This window comes from Lonchura striata, chromosome 4 (assembly GCF_046129695.1).
Source record: "Lonchura striata isolate bLonStr1 chromosome 4, bLonStr1.mat, whole genome shotgun sequence".
Taxonomy (NCBI): Eukaryota; Metazoa; Chordata; class Aves; order Passeriformes; family Estrildidae; genus Lonchura; species Lonchura striata.
The window spans coordinates 46,953,375-46,972,869 of NC_134606.1; the positions used below are offsets into that span (position 1 = coordinate 46,953,375).

The 19,495-nt window shown below is 39.1% G+C and overlaps 1 protein-coding gene across 1 annotated transcript; it reads right to left on the bottom strand.

The window, feature by feature from the left end:
• Window positions 1-588: 588 nt before the first annotated feature.
• HADH (hydroxyacyl-CoA dehydrogenase) lies at window positions 589-19,282 on the bottom strand. Its single transcript, XM_021525494.2, has 8 exons — window positions 19,121-19,282; window positions 15,919-16,047; window positions 14,493-14,650; window positions 9,649-9,775; window positions 8,339-8,428; window positions 6,758-6,830; window positions 3,498-3,614; window positions 589-2,452 (listed from the first exon to the last, which is right to left on the bottom strand). The coding sequence occupies exons 1-8, from the start codon at window positions 19,247-19,249 to the stop codon at window positions 2,334-2,336; spliced, it is 942 nt and encodes a 313-aa protein (XP_021381169.1). The 5' UTR covers window positions 19,250-19,282; the 3' UTR covers window positions 589-2,333.
• Between the last annotated feature and the right edge of the window lie 213 nt (window positions 19,283-19,495).

Sequence of the window (19,495 nt, forward strand, 5' to 3'; positions counted from 1 at the left end):
GCAGGAGATTCCCCTTCATCCACACTGTGTGCAATGCAAGGTGGCTCATGTACCTCTGCTTCAAGTCACAGCCACAGCAAGGGATGGGAAATAATCTTTACTGAGGAAAAGGTGGCAACAGACAATTCCTTTATTTCATTACATATTCTTTATGCTCTCTAGAATCTTTAAACTATCAAAGCTGTAGAAATTATTGTAAAATTCAGGAGTGACTATTTAATATCCTACTTCTGGCTAATTTCCTAATTTTCCTCTCTTAAAAGGGACTTTTACATTCTCCATGACTACCCACTGAGGAGCAAAAGAAAAGGTTTACCTTGTTTCAATAACTACAGTCATTCAATTACCACTCACCATTCTGATCTAGATTTAAGAGGGAGCATTTGAAGTTTTCACCCTTTACCTCATCTCTACTCATCCTGGCACAGTACTCCCTCCACATGCTGATAAAATAAACTATCCCCACCCGCCATTAAGGTACCTCCACAGGACCTATTCTGCTAAAAAAAAAGGAAATCTCAAATAGCAAGTCCAACTCAAAAATGCCCCTATTTATTACATATACACATACTGTACTTGTTAGAGCTCTTGAAAGGAAAACACTGTTTTAGAGAAAGTTTATTTTTATAAAATATCACATTTACTAGTGAAAAATATTTTGCACATTTAACATTAAACAGCCTATGCCTTGCTATAAAACTTCCCTTTTCCAAATTAAAGATTGTTGTCCAAGTAAAGGGAGCAGTAGCAAATTACCTCTACCTAAATGTTTTTTGTAAAAAATACATAGCATTTTTTAAGATGAGAGTCATACACATTCCCATTTTTCATTACTACTGAAAACAGTAGTACTGAAGCTAACTTCACCCCACAGTATTTAAAATCCACTAAACTGAGCTACAAGCATTAAGAACCTTCAGTGAAACAGACTTCATATGTAAGAAGTGGATTGTATTCCAGTAAAACGAAGTCAGTTTAATAATTATTAGTAAAGAAAAGAGGCTGTTTATAGTAGCGTTTCTTTCCTTTAACTCTTCTTTCAAGGCAAGTGGTTCAAAATTAGATTATATGTAATTAAGGACCAGGATCCAATAAACCAAAAATTTTACTCTCTACTCAAAGATTTCTTTGAGTAGAGAGTAAAATTTCATGTGCCAGGAAACTAACTGTGTCAGCACTCAGTTTCTTTATATGCAATCTGAATTAGATGATGGAGGAGAGAGAAAGAGGCAACTTGGCATTAAATAACTACTCATAATTTCTGTAATAAAATATATCTATAAGCACCAAGTACAGAAAGTACAGGAACATTACTACTGAGTTGAACTGGAACACCAATGCTCATGCCCACTTGCTCTGCAATACCTGGAGAAAAGACAGGATTTTATGCACTCCCACTATGGACAAATTCAGTTCTGCTAAGTGCCAAGGAAATGAAGTTGCAAAACAGAATGTGCTTCACACAGACAGACACACTTATTTGTTTACACAGCACAAAATTCCAATGATATCACAGTAGTGTATGGTGTAAGAAATGACACTTTAAGTACAGCAAATTTACAGGACTCTAGAAAACATTCAGAAGATTTCACCAGCATCCTAACTTATGCCTCTGAGACCAGAAAAACACTAGAAATCTTCATTATGTTTCTACAGTGCCTAGCAAAAGTATGCCCTCAACCACTATTTGAAAATGCTAGAAAACCCCAATGCAAATCATGAGATCTGTTTTTAAATGCTTTACTGGGAACTTTCTATTTGGGGAGCAGCCTGCCATTCTGAGATTCTTTATTTATTTTTAAATACGTCCTTCAAAACATTATTGTTCAAGGCACTGTAATTTACATCTACAGACTAGTGGTGCACTTAAGAAAAATCCTAACAAAACGACCCACTGCCTTTCCAAGCTGCATTTGCCAGTGTGGGAAGAGACTGCCACCCTGTGGGCTCCATCCAAGACACAACTGCAAGCCCTCACACTCAATACAAAATTGTTGAAAATTTTATTTTTAAGAAAGTGAGGTTATTTTTAGGATTTTCCCCATCAATATAATAACGTTTCAAATACATAAATTCACTTGTCATTCTGTACTGCACCTGAGAAAAATCAACATTTCATAAAGGCACTGTACATTGAAAGCTTTTTGGAATTACAAGAAAGAAACAATCTACCAAATCAAGCTTTGACCATAGTTAACTAGTGCAATCACTCAGATCACAAGTGAGTTAATGTTCTAAATGCTTGTGCCACCCTTGGGAAGGTTTAAACGCCTGTATTATGGCAATGCTGAATAGCATATACAGATAGTTTAACACCTCTTGAGGTCTGGAGTTCATTTGTATTTGTAAAATCCTTCTCCAGTCTTTTTACCCAACTTCTTTTCTTCTACCAGTTTATTCAGGAGTGGGCTGGGTGCAAAAAGAGGATTGTTGGGCTCTAATGAATGCCATCCTGGAAAGGAAGGGAATTGGATGAATTAGTAACATTTCTGTTTAGGTGCAAAGATAAAAGAGATCTACATCTCCTTAGAAAAATATTCAAAGGTCAGAAAATTGAAGAAGAACTGGAAGCTATTCTAGGCTCTCTATGACCCTGCAGTACAGCTTCATGAAGCCCAGGTCAGTATTGATGATTATGCACAAATTTAAGAATTAGTCTCCAGGCTCAGAGTACTCCAAACACCTTATAATCTCCACAATTGAGGATTTTTTAAAACAATTAAGGAGAAGAACTTTTGAAAAATAGTTAAGTACAAGGAAATAAAATAAAGGCTCTGCTGAAAAGAAATTCAAGTGCAAAGAAATTCCAAGTTGAATTTCTACCTGTGAAACACAGGGTTACTTAGAACAATAAAAGACTACTCCACAGTACAGACTAAGAACAAAAGAGGTTCCAGTGTAAATGCCATCATCAAAGTGACATTTTGCCTCAGAGAATGTTTAAGCTGCTCCTTAAAAAGAACACAACAACCATCAACAAGCCATCACCAATTATGTATGTTTTTGTTACTGTATTGACATTCACCCACTTATTAACTGAAGTGACAGGGAGATGGTTCACTTACATCTTTTGAGATATTTACTGGGTTTCCTGTTGATTAAGAATGAAAATATGGCTGCTAGAAAAAGGATAGGAAGTCTCAACATTTGTTGTTTCTCATAGAATTCTTCACCTCCAGTACATGCCACTCTTCCCATTGATTCTTTTTAGTTATATGAAGTACCATTAATGTTAATACCATTACTATTTTCCAATAGCACTTGATGAATTCAGCAAAGCCACCACTGTTCTGTCCCCATGTACAAAGGGTATAGACATGCAGTACAAATGCTGTACTCACACAGCATTCTGAGCTGAATTCTAACTCCTTTCTCCTCAACAGTTCAAAGGCTATACCATAAACATTCAGTTTAAATAATTAAGAGTCACATTTGCATTAAAACATCTACAATTTAGCTAGAAAGTAGAAAAACAGAATAAAAGAAGCATGCAATACCATCTATAATGTATTTACTGGTATCCAACCCAACATAGTCCAGCAGTTCAAATGGACCCATGGGATAGCCAGCCCCAAGCTTCATAGCAACATCAATATCTTCCTTTGATGCATCTCCTAGAGAAAAGATTGACAGTTTGATGAACAGAGAAGATTCTGCATCTCCTTGGCACCACTTATAAATAATTAACAGGGTGTTATTTCACCCTGGTGCAGCTCTTCACAGAAATCTCTGCATGTTTCACAGCCAAAAGAACTGAAGTCAGCATACAGATGCTGGAGCATAAAGCTGAACATCCCACAAAAAAAAAAAAAAAAGAAAAAAAGCAAGCCCTGCAGGCCTGCTTTCCATTTTCCTGGTTTCCTCTTGCATTTCAATACAGAGCACTGCACTGCTGATGGAGCCACAGCTACCATGGTGACCCTATCAGAATATCAGAACAACTACAGGAACAACTGGTCACTATGAAGAAACAAGAGGCAGCAGAAAAAGGTAAGTAAGGAAACAACTCCATTTCAGCTTCATGAGATCAGCAGCAGCTTTTGAACAATGCACAGGACAGAGCTACCCTTACACTACAGTTGCCAGAACACAAATGATATCCAGCTCATGGGTAAGGCAGGCATAGAGAGGGAGCAGAAGCATCTGAGTAACATGCTTAGCTACAGTACTATCACCAGAGGATATCTGTTGGAATCAGAGATGGCAGACCAGAGAGACCTGAAATGACTGTGCAGGTGCAGTTGAATTCATGAATTCTGAAATTATTTAAAAAGAAATAATCAAAATTATCAGAAATCTGTTACTTCTACTTCAGTCTGCACCTATAAAAACACAAATCCTGCACTGCCACATTGTCACAGTTAACTTTAACCTCATTCTTTAGCTGGGAATACATATTTTAGACTGTCATCAAAGCAGACGCGCCTCTACTGCACACCTGTAACTCATATTTTGAGAAAGGCAGTGTAGCATCTCTGCAGATGCTACAAAAAGGATGAAGTTATACAAACCCCAGAGGTACTTGCTAAGTAACCTCCGTGCTCAATGAGTACAAGCATGCACGGTGTCCGGCAGCTTGGCAGACACAGCTTGTGCAATTTATACACCAAGATCAGAGAACCCTAGAAATAAAATTACAAAATCTCTGGTAAAGGTAACTTCAGTGACAATTCTGTATGAACTAATAATTTATATATAACTCCTTTTACTCTTTAAAGCTGACAATGTTTTTTAAAGCTACATTTTAATTCTGAGAAGCTGCAGAGAGTAGTCTTACCTAATTCTAACATAATTTCAGTTCCCCACATTCAAACACAGCTAAATCCTCAGCTCATTTGTAGCTGATGCAGGTATACAGACTTGTTCTCTCAACACTTTATCAAACCTGGGACTTGGCCATGTGACAGTTTAATTACAACACCATAAAAAGCAGTAAAAGGGCAAACAAGGGCTATATCCCTAGTTCATTCTAGTCTCTCCTAGTATAAAGCAGACTTTCATAGAAACTTAGCTGACTGCTTTTTAGTTTTTCCACTAAGGACATAGCAGTACAGACCACTATACATTAATATGCCCCATTTAAGTAATTGTTAATATATTAAGCTATATTGCTTATGCACAAGTGCACGTTTAACAGAATGAGATTTTGTATAAATAAAAATGCAAGGACTAGGCCAATAACATGGCATTTCAGTGCTTGGGGAGAGACACTACTTCATTTAATGTAGATGTCAATCTGGCTCAAGTGTCTACTCAAGTGTCTACTCTGAGAATAAACATGAAGGATATGATAGAAATTTAACCTGATTCACAGGAACATATGAATTAAAAGACAGCCATCAACCTTCCCAATATATCAACTAGCTTTTTAAATAGATTTCATTAGAGTTAGAAAGTCACAAATTAACTTTAGCAATTTTGGAAATATCATACTGTGTGAGAAAATACAAAAAGAATAAAGAATAAATCAAAATACTCTTTTGCCTAAGCAAAAGAGTATTTTGATTTATTCTTTATTCTTTTTGCTTTTTGCTTTTTGATTTATTCTTTATTCTTTTTGCTTAGGCAAAAGCAGTCAGTTTTAACATACAAACTCAGTAACTGTTTTCTTCTGCATTTAATTAAAAGTTCTGTGGTCTTCTGAAATATACACAATGATACATGTCACTTAACAAAGGCACCTATTTTAAACACACTGAAACTCCCATACACTTTATTCAAAACTGTGACTTTTTAAAAAAGAATAATGCCCCCTCATATTTATGCCTTTGCCTTTCAAGTCACTAATTTTACTCTTCTCTCCCTTTGAGATGTAATTAGGTATACATCTGTTGATGGATAAACAAGTAGCGTTGTTTTATTTCCTTTTTTATTTTTAATCAAACCATCCCTTCCATGTGCTTTAAAAGAAATTTTTAATATTTAAAGCATACTTTGTGGAATCCTGAAATGGAGTGCTTTCATTTGTAAAAAGGCAGTGATTTCAAAAACAAAATGTTTCAAATGACATTCTGAGTAACACAGAGCTACAAGCAGAGAACTTGAAATAAAAGCAATTATAGTCTGTAATTTCATCTTTACCCACTACATTCATTATTGGCTTCTTTTCAAAACAAGCACCAATGCTTTGAAAAATTCAGTGGTCCTTTGGGGATTCATAATTATTTTTACCTACATATTAATGTGAAAGAGTCCAGCAGTGAGACTGACATTCCTGAAGAACCCATGTCTAAAAATCAACACAGAAGGGGAACAGGAAATTTTATGTGGCAGTTGCTGAGCTCAAATCACTTCAGTGCCAGATTCGTAGTGTGACACTATTACACCACTTACCTTGGTTTATTTCACAAGCCTCATATAAGCAAACTCAGGAGAACTTTACTAATGGTCCCATTATGGGACGGTCAATCACTTTTATCAATGTCTCCTGGGACAGAGAGAGAAAAGTTCCTGACTAGCAGGCAATGAATATTTTTACAATGGCACTACACTCACCTTGTCACCTCCAAGCCAGAAACATTTTCCACCACCAGGAATTTCACACACCATTTCCTTCCAACTCTGCATAACCTGACATTTCAAAGTGAAGGCAAAGCCTTTCCAGCTACACATGTTGGCTCATATTTAACACTCTCTATTGGTTTCCAGTCTTTAATGTCTGAAAATTTTGAGGGAATCCCACGGCTCTTCTGAAGCAATATAACATTTAGTGGTATTATATGCCAACATCCCTTGAAGTCAATATCCCACCAAGTACCTCTCTCAAAAAGACGAACAGCTTCCATCATATATGGCACCAGGAGACGATTTACAATAAACCCTGGAGTATCCTACGAAAAAGAAAAAAGGGATTCTAAGTAAACACACTTTACCAGAACTACACTCAATGCTATGCGACAAATAAAACAAGTGGATGAAGACACTTATTGTATCATTACTTAAGATACTTTCTGAACTGTATTTTTCATCTCATTTATCTGCTCAGTATTAAAGCATAAAACATGGTGAAATTCAAACAAGGAATGGCATATAAACAATCATCATGACTGAAAATAATAAGACTACTACAAGCCAAAGCAATTAATCTTAAAACAATTTAATATGGCTAGTCTTTTCTTATCAAGAGTCTAATGATATGATTTCCTGAAGGTGAGGAAAAAAGCATTTCTCCCTAGAACATTTTTTTGTGTGTGTGTCCGCTACCAGAAGCACTCTTGACTAAATAGTCTGCTTCTCCCCCACTGCTCCCTGGTGATCCATACTTCTGAAAGTTAGGATAGTTTTAACAGCAAACATCAACACTGAGAATGAAAAGATAAGACACATACTGTCAGAGGGTAACAAATGAATACAAAACTTATTTTGCACAAGCATAATCAAAAGCACAATCAAACACAAGAGTTTTGCAAATACAATATTTTTTTGTATATTACTATTCTTTCAGATGTTTATTATTCATTCCACTTTATATCAATATTTAATCCAGAGAACCCCAAGCAACGTTTCCCCTATAAGCAGGGATTAAAAAAAAAAAGTTCAGGCGTGAATACTGCATTATTCTCTATCCAAGATAATTTATAACAATTCATCCTATATTCTACACATTGCATAGTACTAAACTGTGACAGAAATAGGAAAAAAATCAACTAAGACCACAGAACAATTTAGCCAGAAGTTAGAGAACATAGCCAGAATTAGAGTCCAGCATCCAGAAGCTGAATTAATTAATCCGGTAACTACCAGATTGCAGGCCCTTCTTTTTATTATCAGCTGTCTCCTGGGGGCTGTGAAACCCAAAGCAGTAGGTTGCATAAAGCTATCCAGACCACAACTTAATGGATTCAGGAAAAGTGAGCTTTCGAAGTAAGGCGTTTCTCTAGAGGAAAAAATCCAAAGCTGAGAAGAAGCAAAGATTAATATGTGTCTTGTTACTGCAGTCTTAAGAAAAACTTGCAATGAGCACACACCATGGAAAATTCAGCCAACTGCCTCACAGTGCAAGAGGCAGCAGATTTGTCTCTGGCATGGCTAAAGATGAGCTCCTGCTTAAGCTCTCCAGTCCATGCTTCTGCAGGACTTGAAAAAGAGATTCCATAACAGTAAGTTCTGATACCTGTGAGTTTTGCTGCTCCAGAGTCTAGAGTCACTGGACTTTGAAGAATTTGTGGTAAATGTGGGTGTTTTCTTTGTCGGATTGCTTTTAATTACGAAGACAAACTGGACAAGAAGTAGCCTGGATTTTTTGAAGTGCTCAGACATCTACTAAAATCTACCACCTTAAAATTAGCAGTCTACAAGGACAGGCACTCTGAACACTATACTGTCAAAATGTACTCACCTTGCAACTGACAGGACTCTTTCCTACTGCTTTACTGAAATCCACAAGTGATTCAAAAGTCTTTTGGCTGGTCATTGGAGTCTTGATGACCTGGGTACAGGAAAGGTAGAGAGATCATAAGCATATTTCTGAGCAGAATCTTTCCCATTTCCCTATTACAGCAATGCAATCCAGAACACTCTTCCAGAAATTCACAAAATATTTTGCAGAAAACCAGCTTCAACGTGTAGATATGTAAGAGACACAGAACACTATTTTACATACAGATATAGCATTTTGAAATATTGTATTTCTTTAAGACACTTTCCCACTCAGCTACTATGGAAGGATGGTAAAATGAACCATTCTTTGAAAACACACTTAAGAGATTATAGTGTATCAAAACAACTTTAAAAGCTTCATAGTCTCTTGTCTTGGGAAACACAAAGACATCAATCTAGAGACCCATTTAAACAGCCATAGTTCCTGATATAACAAGTTCTAGCAGCTATTCCACCTCACTACAACCTTCTCTCAGGTAATTTTAGCACGTGATAAGGTTTCTCCTTGGCCTCCTTTTCTCAAGCTAAACAATCCCAGCTCCCTCAGCTGCTCCTCATGTGAGTTACTCTCTAGACTCTTTGCCAGCTGTGCTTCCTTTCTCTGGACACACTCCAGCACCTCAATGTCTTTCTTGTAGTGAAAGGCCCAGAACTGGACACAGCATTCAAGTACAGGGGGACAGTCAAGGCCCTGGTCCTGCTGGCTACACTATTTTTGACACAAGGCAGGATGGCATTAGCCTTCTTGGCCACCACCTAGGCACACACTGGCTCATGTTCAGCAGCTATCAGCCAGCACTCCCAGATCCTTTTCCTCTGGTCAGATTTCCAGCCCCTCTTCCCCACCCTGTAATGCTGGAAATATTGAAACAAACATGACTTTGTTTCAAAAGTGACAAGGCAATAAGATTTAATCTCCTGACATTTTCTATTTATTTCTACACTGGCATCAGCAATTCTTATGAATAAGCCTCCCTGCTTGAAATGATGACTATAAACAGCACCTCTGTTGGCAGTTCAGTGGAGAACTCAGAAACCTTGAGATTGAAGGAGTTACTCTGTCTCTTAAACCTGCCACTCAACAGAGACTGCAGCACCCCCTAATCACTAGAGGTAGCAAATTCCATATCAGAACGGCTGCAAACAGAGATCTGCTCTGTCAATCTAACTGAAATCCCACTGCTGACAATTGCACTGCTGGGCTGCAGTTGCTACTATGTGGAACATGATGATAGCAGCCCCTGTAAGGTGTGCTCATAAGACACTCACCTCCACAAGCTTCATCATAGGCACAGGATTGAAGAAATGGAGACCACCAAATCGGTCCTGCCTGGTGGTTGCATTTGCCATCTTTGTGATTTGCAAGGATGAAGTGTTGCTTGCAAATATTGTATGCCTAGAAATAAGAAATATACAGACTGCATAAAGGACAGCAGGAGACTGAGGCACTACACATAAACAGACATCCATTGGCTAACCATCCAGTAATTCTCAGAAATATCCCTGCAGTTTATCACAGTCCTTTTGCTGAGCTCTAAGCACAGCAATGATTAAATAACCACTGCAAAAACCATGTGAGTTTCTGATTCTTGAGAAATAATATTGAACACTTTTATTAGGGCTAGAAGAAAGGACTGTGCAAGTAGAAAATTTTATTTCACTCCCCAAATATATTCTAGGTAATTCCTTCAGCAATCCTGGAAACCTGAGGGTATCTTTATTTGTTGTTAAACACATTTACACATTTACTGAAACCCAATCATATGCCACATCAAAAATGCACTTTGGAGTCTTACAGAAAATTTGCAATCTACTTTGTTTTAAAATTATCAGTGATAGACATGATGAGCAAACCTACCACTAGAGCAAAGATTTGATGGGAAAAAAAAAAAAAAAAAAATTTTGAGACCTGCCATGCATAGGACACTGCAAAGGATACACAAAATGCCAAGAATTTTAAGACATATATGAAGTCCTTTTCCATTCATAAACCAGATTTACTAACTGCAACTTATAATGGTTTCAGTTTTTTGTTTGTTTGGGTTTTTCTTCCCAGAAATATCTCAAAACCTCAACAGCCCTGCTATCACACCAAAAACTTAGAGAAATGGCTTTTTCTTCAAATCAGAAACTAAATTGGAAATTAAAACCTACCTTTCATTTTGGGCTGCATCCTACTATCCCTTCAAAAAGTTATCCTACTGGGCTCAGGAAATGTTTATCTATCTTGATATTTTGCTTACATTGTCCCAATATGTAACTGAGCTTCACAACAGAGCTTTTAGAAAAGCTCTGTTGTAAACAGACTTTTACTTTTTAGAAAAGTACTTTTTACTTACTTTTTAGAAAAGTTATGTCCAAGTCATGGCGACATTTTATACTGGCATTAAAGAAAACATCTCAAAACAAAAATATCCACTTTGTTTTCCATTTTTAATGATGTTTTCTTTTTGTTATAGTGGAGGAAATAAAAAATCCTGAAAATTACTGTTTACTATTCTTACAAATATTCTTTTAGTATGTCTCCACCATAAAGTGGCCTTATACTGTTCTGAAGTGATGTACTAAAAGGAGCATTCTGCATTTCATAGTTTTGACTGTGCAAGGTCAGTGCATATAAAAGTCTCACTGAAAATTTGCCACTATATATAAAAATTAAAATATTTATATAAAAAAGAAGCACATTGATTTGTGAAATATAATCATTGCTAGCTTTCTATTTGAGTTCACTTAAGAGACTTTACCTCAGTACCTCTTCTATAGCCCACACATTAGAAAGCCTTGGAAAAAAGAAAACTATTGGATTTGCACTGTGAACAAATGCATTTTAGTTACAAATTCTTCTCTGACAAAGCAATTAATTTCAGTTGAGTTTAGAAGAGAATTTTCATGCCTCTGTGACTCAGAATGACACAATCCACGCTTCAGGTGACAGCAGGATTGGAAGGCTTTGGGAAATGGCTTTACCAGCACAGAGTGCTTTCTCTTGGTGCCATCTAGTGGCTCAGGGAAAGGCGCCAAAAGCAGAGCCCAACACAAGAGAAATGTTAATAAATATTTCCAATAAATCCAACTCCTACAGTCCAGCTGCCTTACACAACAAACGCTGAATAATACTATTTTTTAAACAGTTTTATAACAGATTCATTTTAACACAGTGAACAGCTGAAAAACACTGGTCAGGTCCAAGCTGAGTTTCCACATCTAAAGGCAAATCCTAGACCAAGGCATATTGATGGACATTTCCAACGTCCCAGAAAAAAACAGAAATCAAGGACAGAAAAGTTCTTAAAGTGGATATACAAAAGTTCTTTTGTCATACTCCTTACGACACCTGTTTGGAAAAGTGCTGCAGCATCTACAAAAATCCTAGCCTAACCTTTTTCAAAATGGAAATGCAAGACTAACACCATTCAAGAAAAGGAAAACAGAACTAAAGAGTAGGTAGCAATGCTTTACTCTGCTCCAAGGATGATGACCATGTAACGCAGTAATAAATACCAAATATGGTGAGTTTAATACTGAAAGGAATAGAATTTGCAATTCTGCCTTCCACATTTCGCAAAGCTCCAAGAACATAAATTTTTGCAAAGTTCCAAGAACATAAACCAGTATGTTCTCAGGTTAATGGCACCCAAGAAACAGCATCCAGTTTCACCTGGACAGTTACCCAAATGAGGAATACCCTGACTTTCCAAGGTGCAGCTGGGACTGCCAAATGCTGCTGGCTTATTATTACATTTGATTTGAACACTTCGGAGAAATTGTCTCCCCACTCACAAATACAACTTCTCTCAATAAAAGAATAGCTTTCCCACCCCCTCCATGTTTAGAGCCACTTTTAGAGAAATTATAGTTACTTTATAAGAAAATAAATGAAGTTAATTGTGCTATGCTTTTTCAATGTAATATTTAAGTTTTCTGTGGTTCCTAGACTTATTTCTCTTCCATGGAGATAGCTTCATATGGCAAAAATGGGAGATGAACAAGTACATGTTGAGGAAATGTATGAGACATGAAATACATCACAAAAGAAGAAAAATGCAGGGTTTCACACACCTTGTATTTCGCAGACAGAATTCATCATCTTTTCAGAACAACTGTAATACATAGCCCCACATATTTACACCCACTATCATCCAGCCCTGTGGGAAGCCCTGAGATTTGAATGAAGCCAAGTCATCCCTCCACAGCATCCTGGTCTTTCCTTGTAAGCCACACTTCAGAGGGCCATAAGAGCTCAGAGCCCTTCAGAAGCAAAGCTCCTCCTGAGACTCAAAGCTGTCTTTGAATAAATCCTGTCTTTGTTACCAATTAACCACAAGCCTACCACCCCTACTGAGCTGACACAACAGTTAGTCTACACAATAGGTTTATAAATTTTGAACTTAGAAAAGGCTGTAGAATGCTTGCACTGAGAGGAAGAGCTTTCCATTCCAGCAAAGTACCATGAGGGATGAGTAAAGCCTACTGCCTCCTTCCAGCACATGGAAAAACATTCACTACAGGTTTCTGTCCTTTCTCACACCACGCACACCATCTGCAACTCTATACTCTCTCACAGTTACAAATTACCTTTTGTATCCAAAGCTAATATTTTAAACACTTAGCTACTAAGTTTCACTATTCTACCAGTTTTTCTTTTTTTCTTTAGACTTTCTACACTGCAACACATTTGTTTTGCCATCCACTTAACCTTCCTTTATCCTACACATAAAATATCTCTATGTTTATAGTAGCTTCCAAACACCCTATTAAAAAGAAAGGCTTCTTGTCTTAGCCGTTTTTCCCAACCCTGCAAAATCATTCCTTTCACAACAGGCAGGAGTATATTTGAACAACTCCCAGTATCTTCTAACACTGTGATGTAAAATTTGATGTTTTACAGCAGCTATGCTGACAAACAGCTCAGTCTTACAAAAAATAGCCTCAGGTGTTCCAAGCGTACATATTTTTAGGTGAGGCTCTAAGTCCCCATGCCCACATTTCCTTGCTGACTGGTTTTAGACAGTTTACCATTTAGTACACTCCAGTTTGCTCATTAAATACCTGGACAAACAATGGTCTGTTTGCACAAAATAGATATAAACCAAACAAAACAAGGTTCTCTCATAAATGTGGAAGGCATCTACTTACTTTTGTGTGTCAGGTTAATGGCAAGTTACCCTGTGCTCAGTAGATGGCTGCTTGTGATCATTTACTGTTTTCAATATTACCAGGTAACTTTAATTACTGACAGTAGGAGAAAGACTGAAAATCTCCCCAGGCTGAAGTCAACTAATGACAATTTCTTTTCTCCCTTGACATGATATTCACAGCACAGCTTTCCCATCTGACAGGTCAGACAGTCTAGAATACCTCTCAGTCAATATACCTCCAGATTTACCTGCACTAGTTAAAATCTCAACAAGCAGTCAAGGTGTTGTAATCCTGACTCAATTACAAGGCTCAAACTTCTGAGACAGCATGCTCACCTTAATAGCATTTTTGGGTTTGGATACAATTCAACAGTAGCTTCAACAGATATCAAATATATTTCCAGGGACTTTATGTAACTGAATGAGTACCTACTAAAATACTATTTACCCTTTTACAGCACACACAATAACAGCAATGTCCGTTTCCCAAGTCTTGTAATACAAAGTGAAGTTAGTTCACTTAAGACATTATTGAGATGACTGAGACTTCTTAAAACTTGTTCATGACAGATGTGCTGGAAACAAATACTTTATCCTCCCAATTCCCTATTTAAGTATGGCAACACAACTGTAACCCATGTCCACTGGAACAGGTTAATTCTACTGTTCTGCACTTGTAGTTGGATTAAAATTTGAACTTGCCAAGTAGATAGGCAATCTTAATGACTAAACACACCTGGAACAACAAATGAAGCAATGCAACAAGCAAATGAAACAATGCAACACACCTGAGATTGTTTATAACATATGCACCTGGCACAAATACTATTCCACACCAACATGGTAGTCTGAAGCTAGTCTAAGACAGCAAAACTCGTTCTTAAATAAAGCAGCTAAGAAAACAGAGAACTAGCTGTGAGTGTAAAAACAGGAAATAGTCTAAATTTCAAAATGTAATAGGAAAAATAAACATACTCTGGAGCAAACTTATCCAGCGTCTTGAAGAGTTTATTTTTAACTTCCAGGTTCTCCACAATGGCTTCTATCACCAAATCCGTGCTGTGGACCACTGATGCTGCATCTGTGCTTGTTGTGAGGTTCTGCAAGGTCTTCTTAACAAACTCAGCACCAGCCTAAAATATTTTCAAACAGCTGTAATGTCTATTTACAGTGATTTAATTTACACAAGAATCTCCTTATGTTCTCTGGTGGTTTTGACCCCTTCAAAATGCAGGCAGTCTGCCATATTTCCAAATCAATGAGAAAGTTCTAAGTGTGTAGAGGTACAATGCTTTCCACTGACAAAATTTTCCTAGCCAATCAAATCTGTTTTGAAGCAAATAGGAGACCTTTAAATTCATTCTTTTAGGAAGACCATTTGCTGTAGTCCAACCTTCAGCACGAGAGTCTGAGTAATTACCTGGTTGGTCAATCAGTAGTTACAGTTTCAATGAAAAAGTGGGGGAAAAATGTTTCCTCACTAGTAAATCTGTTGACATTGTTTGTGAGGGTAGAAATCAAACAGAAATGCAAGACTCTTAGCCAAGGGTAAAGGAAGATGCAGTACAAATGGAAAAAACCCCATATGGTAGAATACAATTTCATACAAAAAGTTCAAGTATTATGTGGACAGTTTTCTTTTTGATGAAAAGGCTCTCCATAACTCTGTATGTATACCCTACTTATCCTGGCACTGCCATACTCCTGCAAACAAGCTCTTTTTATTTCCTTCATCTGCTGCATCTTTTTCTTGCAGTCATCAATATCAGTATACATTGTACATGTATAATAATACGTAGCAAAAGAAGAAATCAATCTGCTGAAGAATTTAGAGAAGCAAGCAACGGCACCACAGTGGTTTGCTGTATGCAAGAGTTACTCAGCAATGCAAGTACAAAGTTATACATCTAACACGTGCCACTTGCACTCTCATTTCCTTTGCAGTAATCCTGTACCCAAGTGTTAGGAGGAGAAAAAAAAAAAAGACTCCTTACTCAAGTATCAGGACAATTTTGTTACTATTTGCTTTTGGAAAAACAGGTAAGCACCCAAAGACTGCTTGCTTTTAAGTTCTGATGAACAGTTTTATTCCATTTCACACTTAGCATCTGTTTTAAAAGATTGCCAAGTTGGTTAAAATCTTTAGCTTAAAGCTGAAGTTTATTAAGGAAAGAAAATGAGGTAGCACATCTTTCAATCTCTCTAAATTAAAAAAGAAAAAAACAAAACAACAAAACAAAACCAAACTGAAAGTCCAGGTTCTTGAGCACACTGGGGGAAAAGTTTTCTTTTTAAGCAAGTATAATAACATGCTCTATAATGCATAACTGCAGTATCATCATTTCAATATAGCAGTTTTCATTCTTCCAAGTTTTCCTAGAGGAATAAAGAAGGTGTCAACCTCAGGCTTATCTGCAAATTTCTTCTTTATCACTCTTTTCAAACTCTCTTCAATTCCTTTTGTAGACTTTTTAAGGATTTCATCTGACTGGTCAACTAACACCACAGTGTGACCACTGGCTGCTGCAACCTGGAAGTTAAAAAAAAAAAAATCAACATCAATGTCACAAAACAATCAACCATGTTGACTTGTGTTGGCAGACAATACACCATTCATTTATGCAAAAGAGAGCTAAAATACAGTGAATTAAATGCATTTGTCTAGAAAAATCATAAAAGCCTGTATACAGTTTGGGTGATGCTGAAGGGATAAAGGTCTCAAAGAACTTGAGGGAAAAGGAAAAAGAAATCTCTCCCTCACACTATCTGCAGAATCTTGTGTCTGAAGACATCTAAATTCAGTGGCTGTGGCTACAGAATAAACAGCTGTCTTGAAAGAAACAAGCCTTGACTCTTGTAAGGAGAAAGGGCTGTGGAAACCAAAATTGGAACCTTGGCAGGCTGAGCAGGTGGCACAGGGGACGGCCAGCCCTGTGTCCCCAGGACACAGCTCTGCTGTTAGGCCATGAGCATGTCCTTGCAACAACAGGAAGGTGACAGTGGAGCTGGGAGCAGGGGTGAATGTTTGCCACTCCAGGATTCCACAAAGACAAGAATGGCTGCAAAGTCTCCTTACCCTGCACTTGGTGCAAACACTGGCTCAGCTACACACAGCACTAGTGGATTGCCTTTTTGGTTGGTATTTCAATTAATTTCAAACACATAACCTCACTGTCTTGCACTGTACTAGCATATTAAAAATCAGCTGCTGCTGTTACTTCACTTTTACCTTATGTTCTTCTTGTTAGCAACAGCCTATCTTCACTTCCAGAATCCTTGAACTAACAGAGTTGTGATTTAGTAACTGTGTAAAAGAGACATTAAAACACTGATGTTTTTAAAGTGAGTCAACTTCAGAGCTTCCCTTCTGCAATCTTTCACCTTGCATTTAACCTTGCATCTGATGACTAAAGACTCGTGCACCCAAAGACCTACTCCAACACAGCTAGCTGAAATGGAAAGTACAGCTATCTCATGAAGAAAAGCACAGTGATACTCTCATCCAATTTGCCTCACTAACCCGGCAAATAAAGAGATGCTAGACTGCCTCAGGACAGCAGCAGTAGAGCTCTAACCAGGGGTCAGTCTGTAGATCTAGATTTCTTTATCCAACTTGGTTTTTTATTTTCACTATGGCCATTCCATAAAAAAATCACTTAAACCAAACTTGTACTTCTACTCGTAACACTTCATCTGTTCCAAATAAATTGTAACAGTGCTTTTTCATCTGAAGATAAAAAATCATTACCAAGCACACTTTTAAGAGGTGCTTTACTGAGGATCCATTTATGACACTGTCACTGACCAGCCAGTGAAAAATCCTAGAAAAATTAACATCTTCCATTTCCCACCATATCTACATGGACAGGGAGAAAGAAAATGAGACAAGATCATACCATTTCCTTGCAACTCAATCACACACTTGCCTAAACTCTACTATCCAATGACCTTAAGAGTGCATGGGAAGTCAATTAATGTTTTTTTCACACAGAAGTGCTTTTCACAGGGCAGAATCTAAAATTATGGCTTTCAGCCATACACTTTAGCAGAGGCTTGTTTCACCTGACAGTATAGAAAGCCAAGAGGAGAGGAGACACAATTTCTTAAGTGCTCAAAAAGGGATGAAAAGCAGTTTTATTAATAGGGACAGGGGAGACACAACTCAGTGTTATAATGACCTCTGCTTTGAGATACGTTTGGATTGATAAATTGGAGGCAGATGGTCAGCAAAACAGTCCTGGGTCCTTAACAGTGGTAGATGCCTGCAACCCCTGTTACTGTCAAATACCAGACATGTTTCTCTTGACAAGCTGCTCTCTGAAAATGTGCAGTCCAGCAGAACAAGATCAGCACACTTACCTGGAAAATTATAAGCTTTGCACAGACTGCATCTTCCTCAAACACAAGAACAACTTTTTTCTAAGTTGCTCTTTGATGGTTCTTCAGTGGAAACCTCAAGCTCTAGTATTACAATACAGAGGAGTGTTTTAATCAGAAAAGACAACAACTATTTTCTTAGCCAAAAAAATTGCCTCTGTATTTGATCTGCTTGAGATTTGCCAGGAATGTAAGAAATCTTTAGATCTGAGAAGCAAACCTATTAATTCATTGAAATGGAGAACTGCTATTCAAGAGCTACAGCCTCACTGTCAGTTTCTGCTTGGATGTTTGCCTACCCGCCTTATTCTTTGTGAAGTTTGTGAGCTACCCTGGTATCCTGGACAACAGGTTCTTTCTGTGAATTAACTAACTGCTGAAATTTTCAATCACTGAAAGTACTCTTCAATTTAATGTCCTAAAGCTATCTAGTTAAAGGTGAACTTAAAAGCTAAAGGGCTGAGATCAAACTCTGGGAAAATAAGTCCTATTTAAAAATTAACCACTTCATCATTCTGAAGATGACTGACAGCTAAATGCTCATTTTAGCTCCTGCATTCTGCTGGTCTAAAATGTCACTTGATCTGCTCTCTTGCCAAGTTAGAAGAATCTTTCCAACCAAGAATCTTCATTCCAACCATGTATCATTACCCACTGTCTGTTTACAATTAGTCCACGCATTGTCGTAAGAACCACCTTAAGCAATTTAAGCCGTCGGCCTTGGTTCTTCTCGCCAAACCTCTGACCTGAAGATGGGCGGGCCAGCAGAAGTGCGAGTTGAGCAAGCAGAGGGGAGCGGAGCAGCAATATCCGTACCCGCCTCGGCAGCAGTGGAACCCCAACGCGCGGCAGCGCGGCCGCGGAGCGCAGGGGCGCGTCCCAGCTCGGCGGCGAGCCGGCACAGCCACTGCCTCCCACGCAAACACGGCCTGGAAAGGCAAGCGCGAAGGAGTTCGACCGCGGACTGTAGCACATTCCGAGAAGCGCTAGGAAGATTGTTATGTTTAGCCGTGGGCTTTATTAGCGCTGGTCCGCCAGCAGACCGCTCGCTCCTTCTCGCCCGGGGACAGCGGGAGCGCAGCGCCACGGCCGGGCCCAGCTGCGAGCGCCAAGCCGCGGGGCCGCAGGAGCAGCCGCCCGGGAAGGGCTCGCCCCAAGCCCCGCGGCCCCGCCGGGCCCCGGCCGCCATGGCGCCTCCCCGCCCCGGGCCGCCGCACCGCGCTCACCTGGGCGATGCCGGCGCCCATGAGGCCGCCGCCGATGATCGTGACATGCTTGATGAGCAGCTTCTTGGCGGCCGCCGTGGCGGCGTCGGAGGAGGCGGCGCGCACGAAGTGGCGGGTGGCGAAGGCCATGGCGAAGGCGCGGAGCGAGCGGCGGGGCCGGGCGGGGCGGGGCGGGGCCGGGCGAGGGCCGCGCTCCGCCCCGGGGGAAGGCGGCCGGGTCCGGCTGCCGCGAACCAGCTGCTCGCCGGGGAGAGAGGTGCATGGGCCCCTACACCTTCGCTACCTCTGATTTGCTTAAGAGCCAGGGCAAGGACAAGGTCAGCACTGCCGGAACGCCCGCAAGCCCCCGGCTGGCGCTGGGCCGGCGGCCGAGGC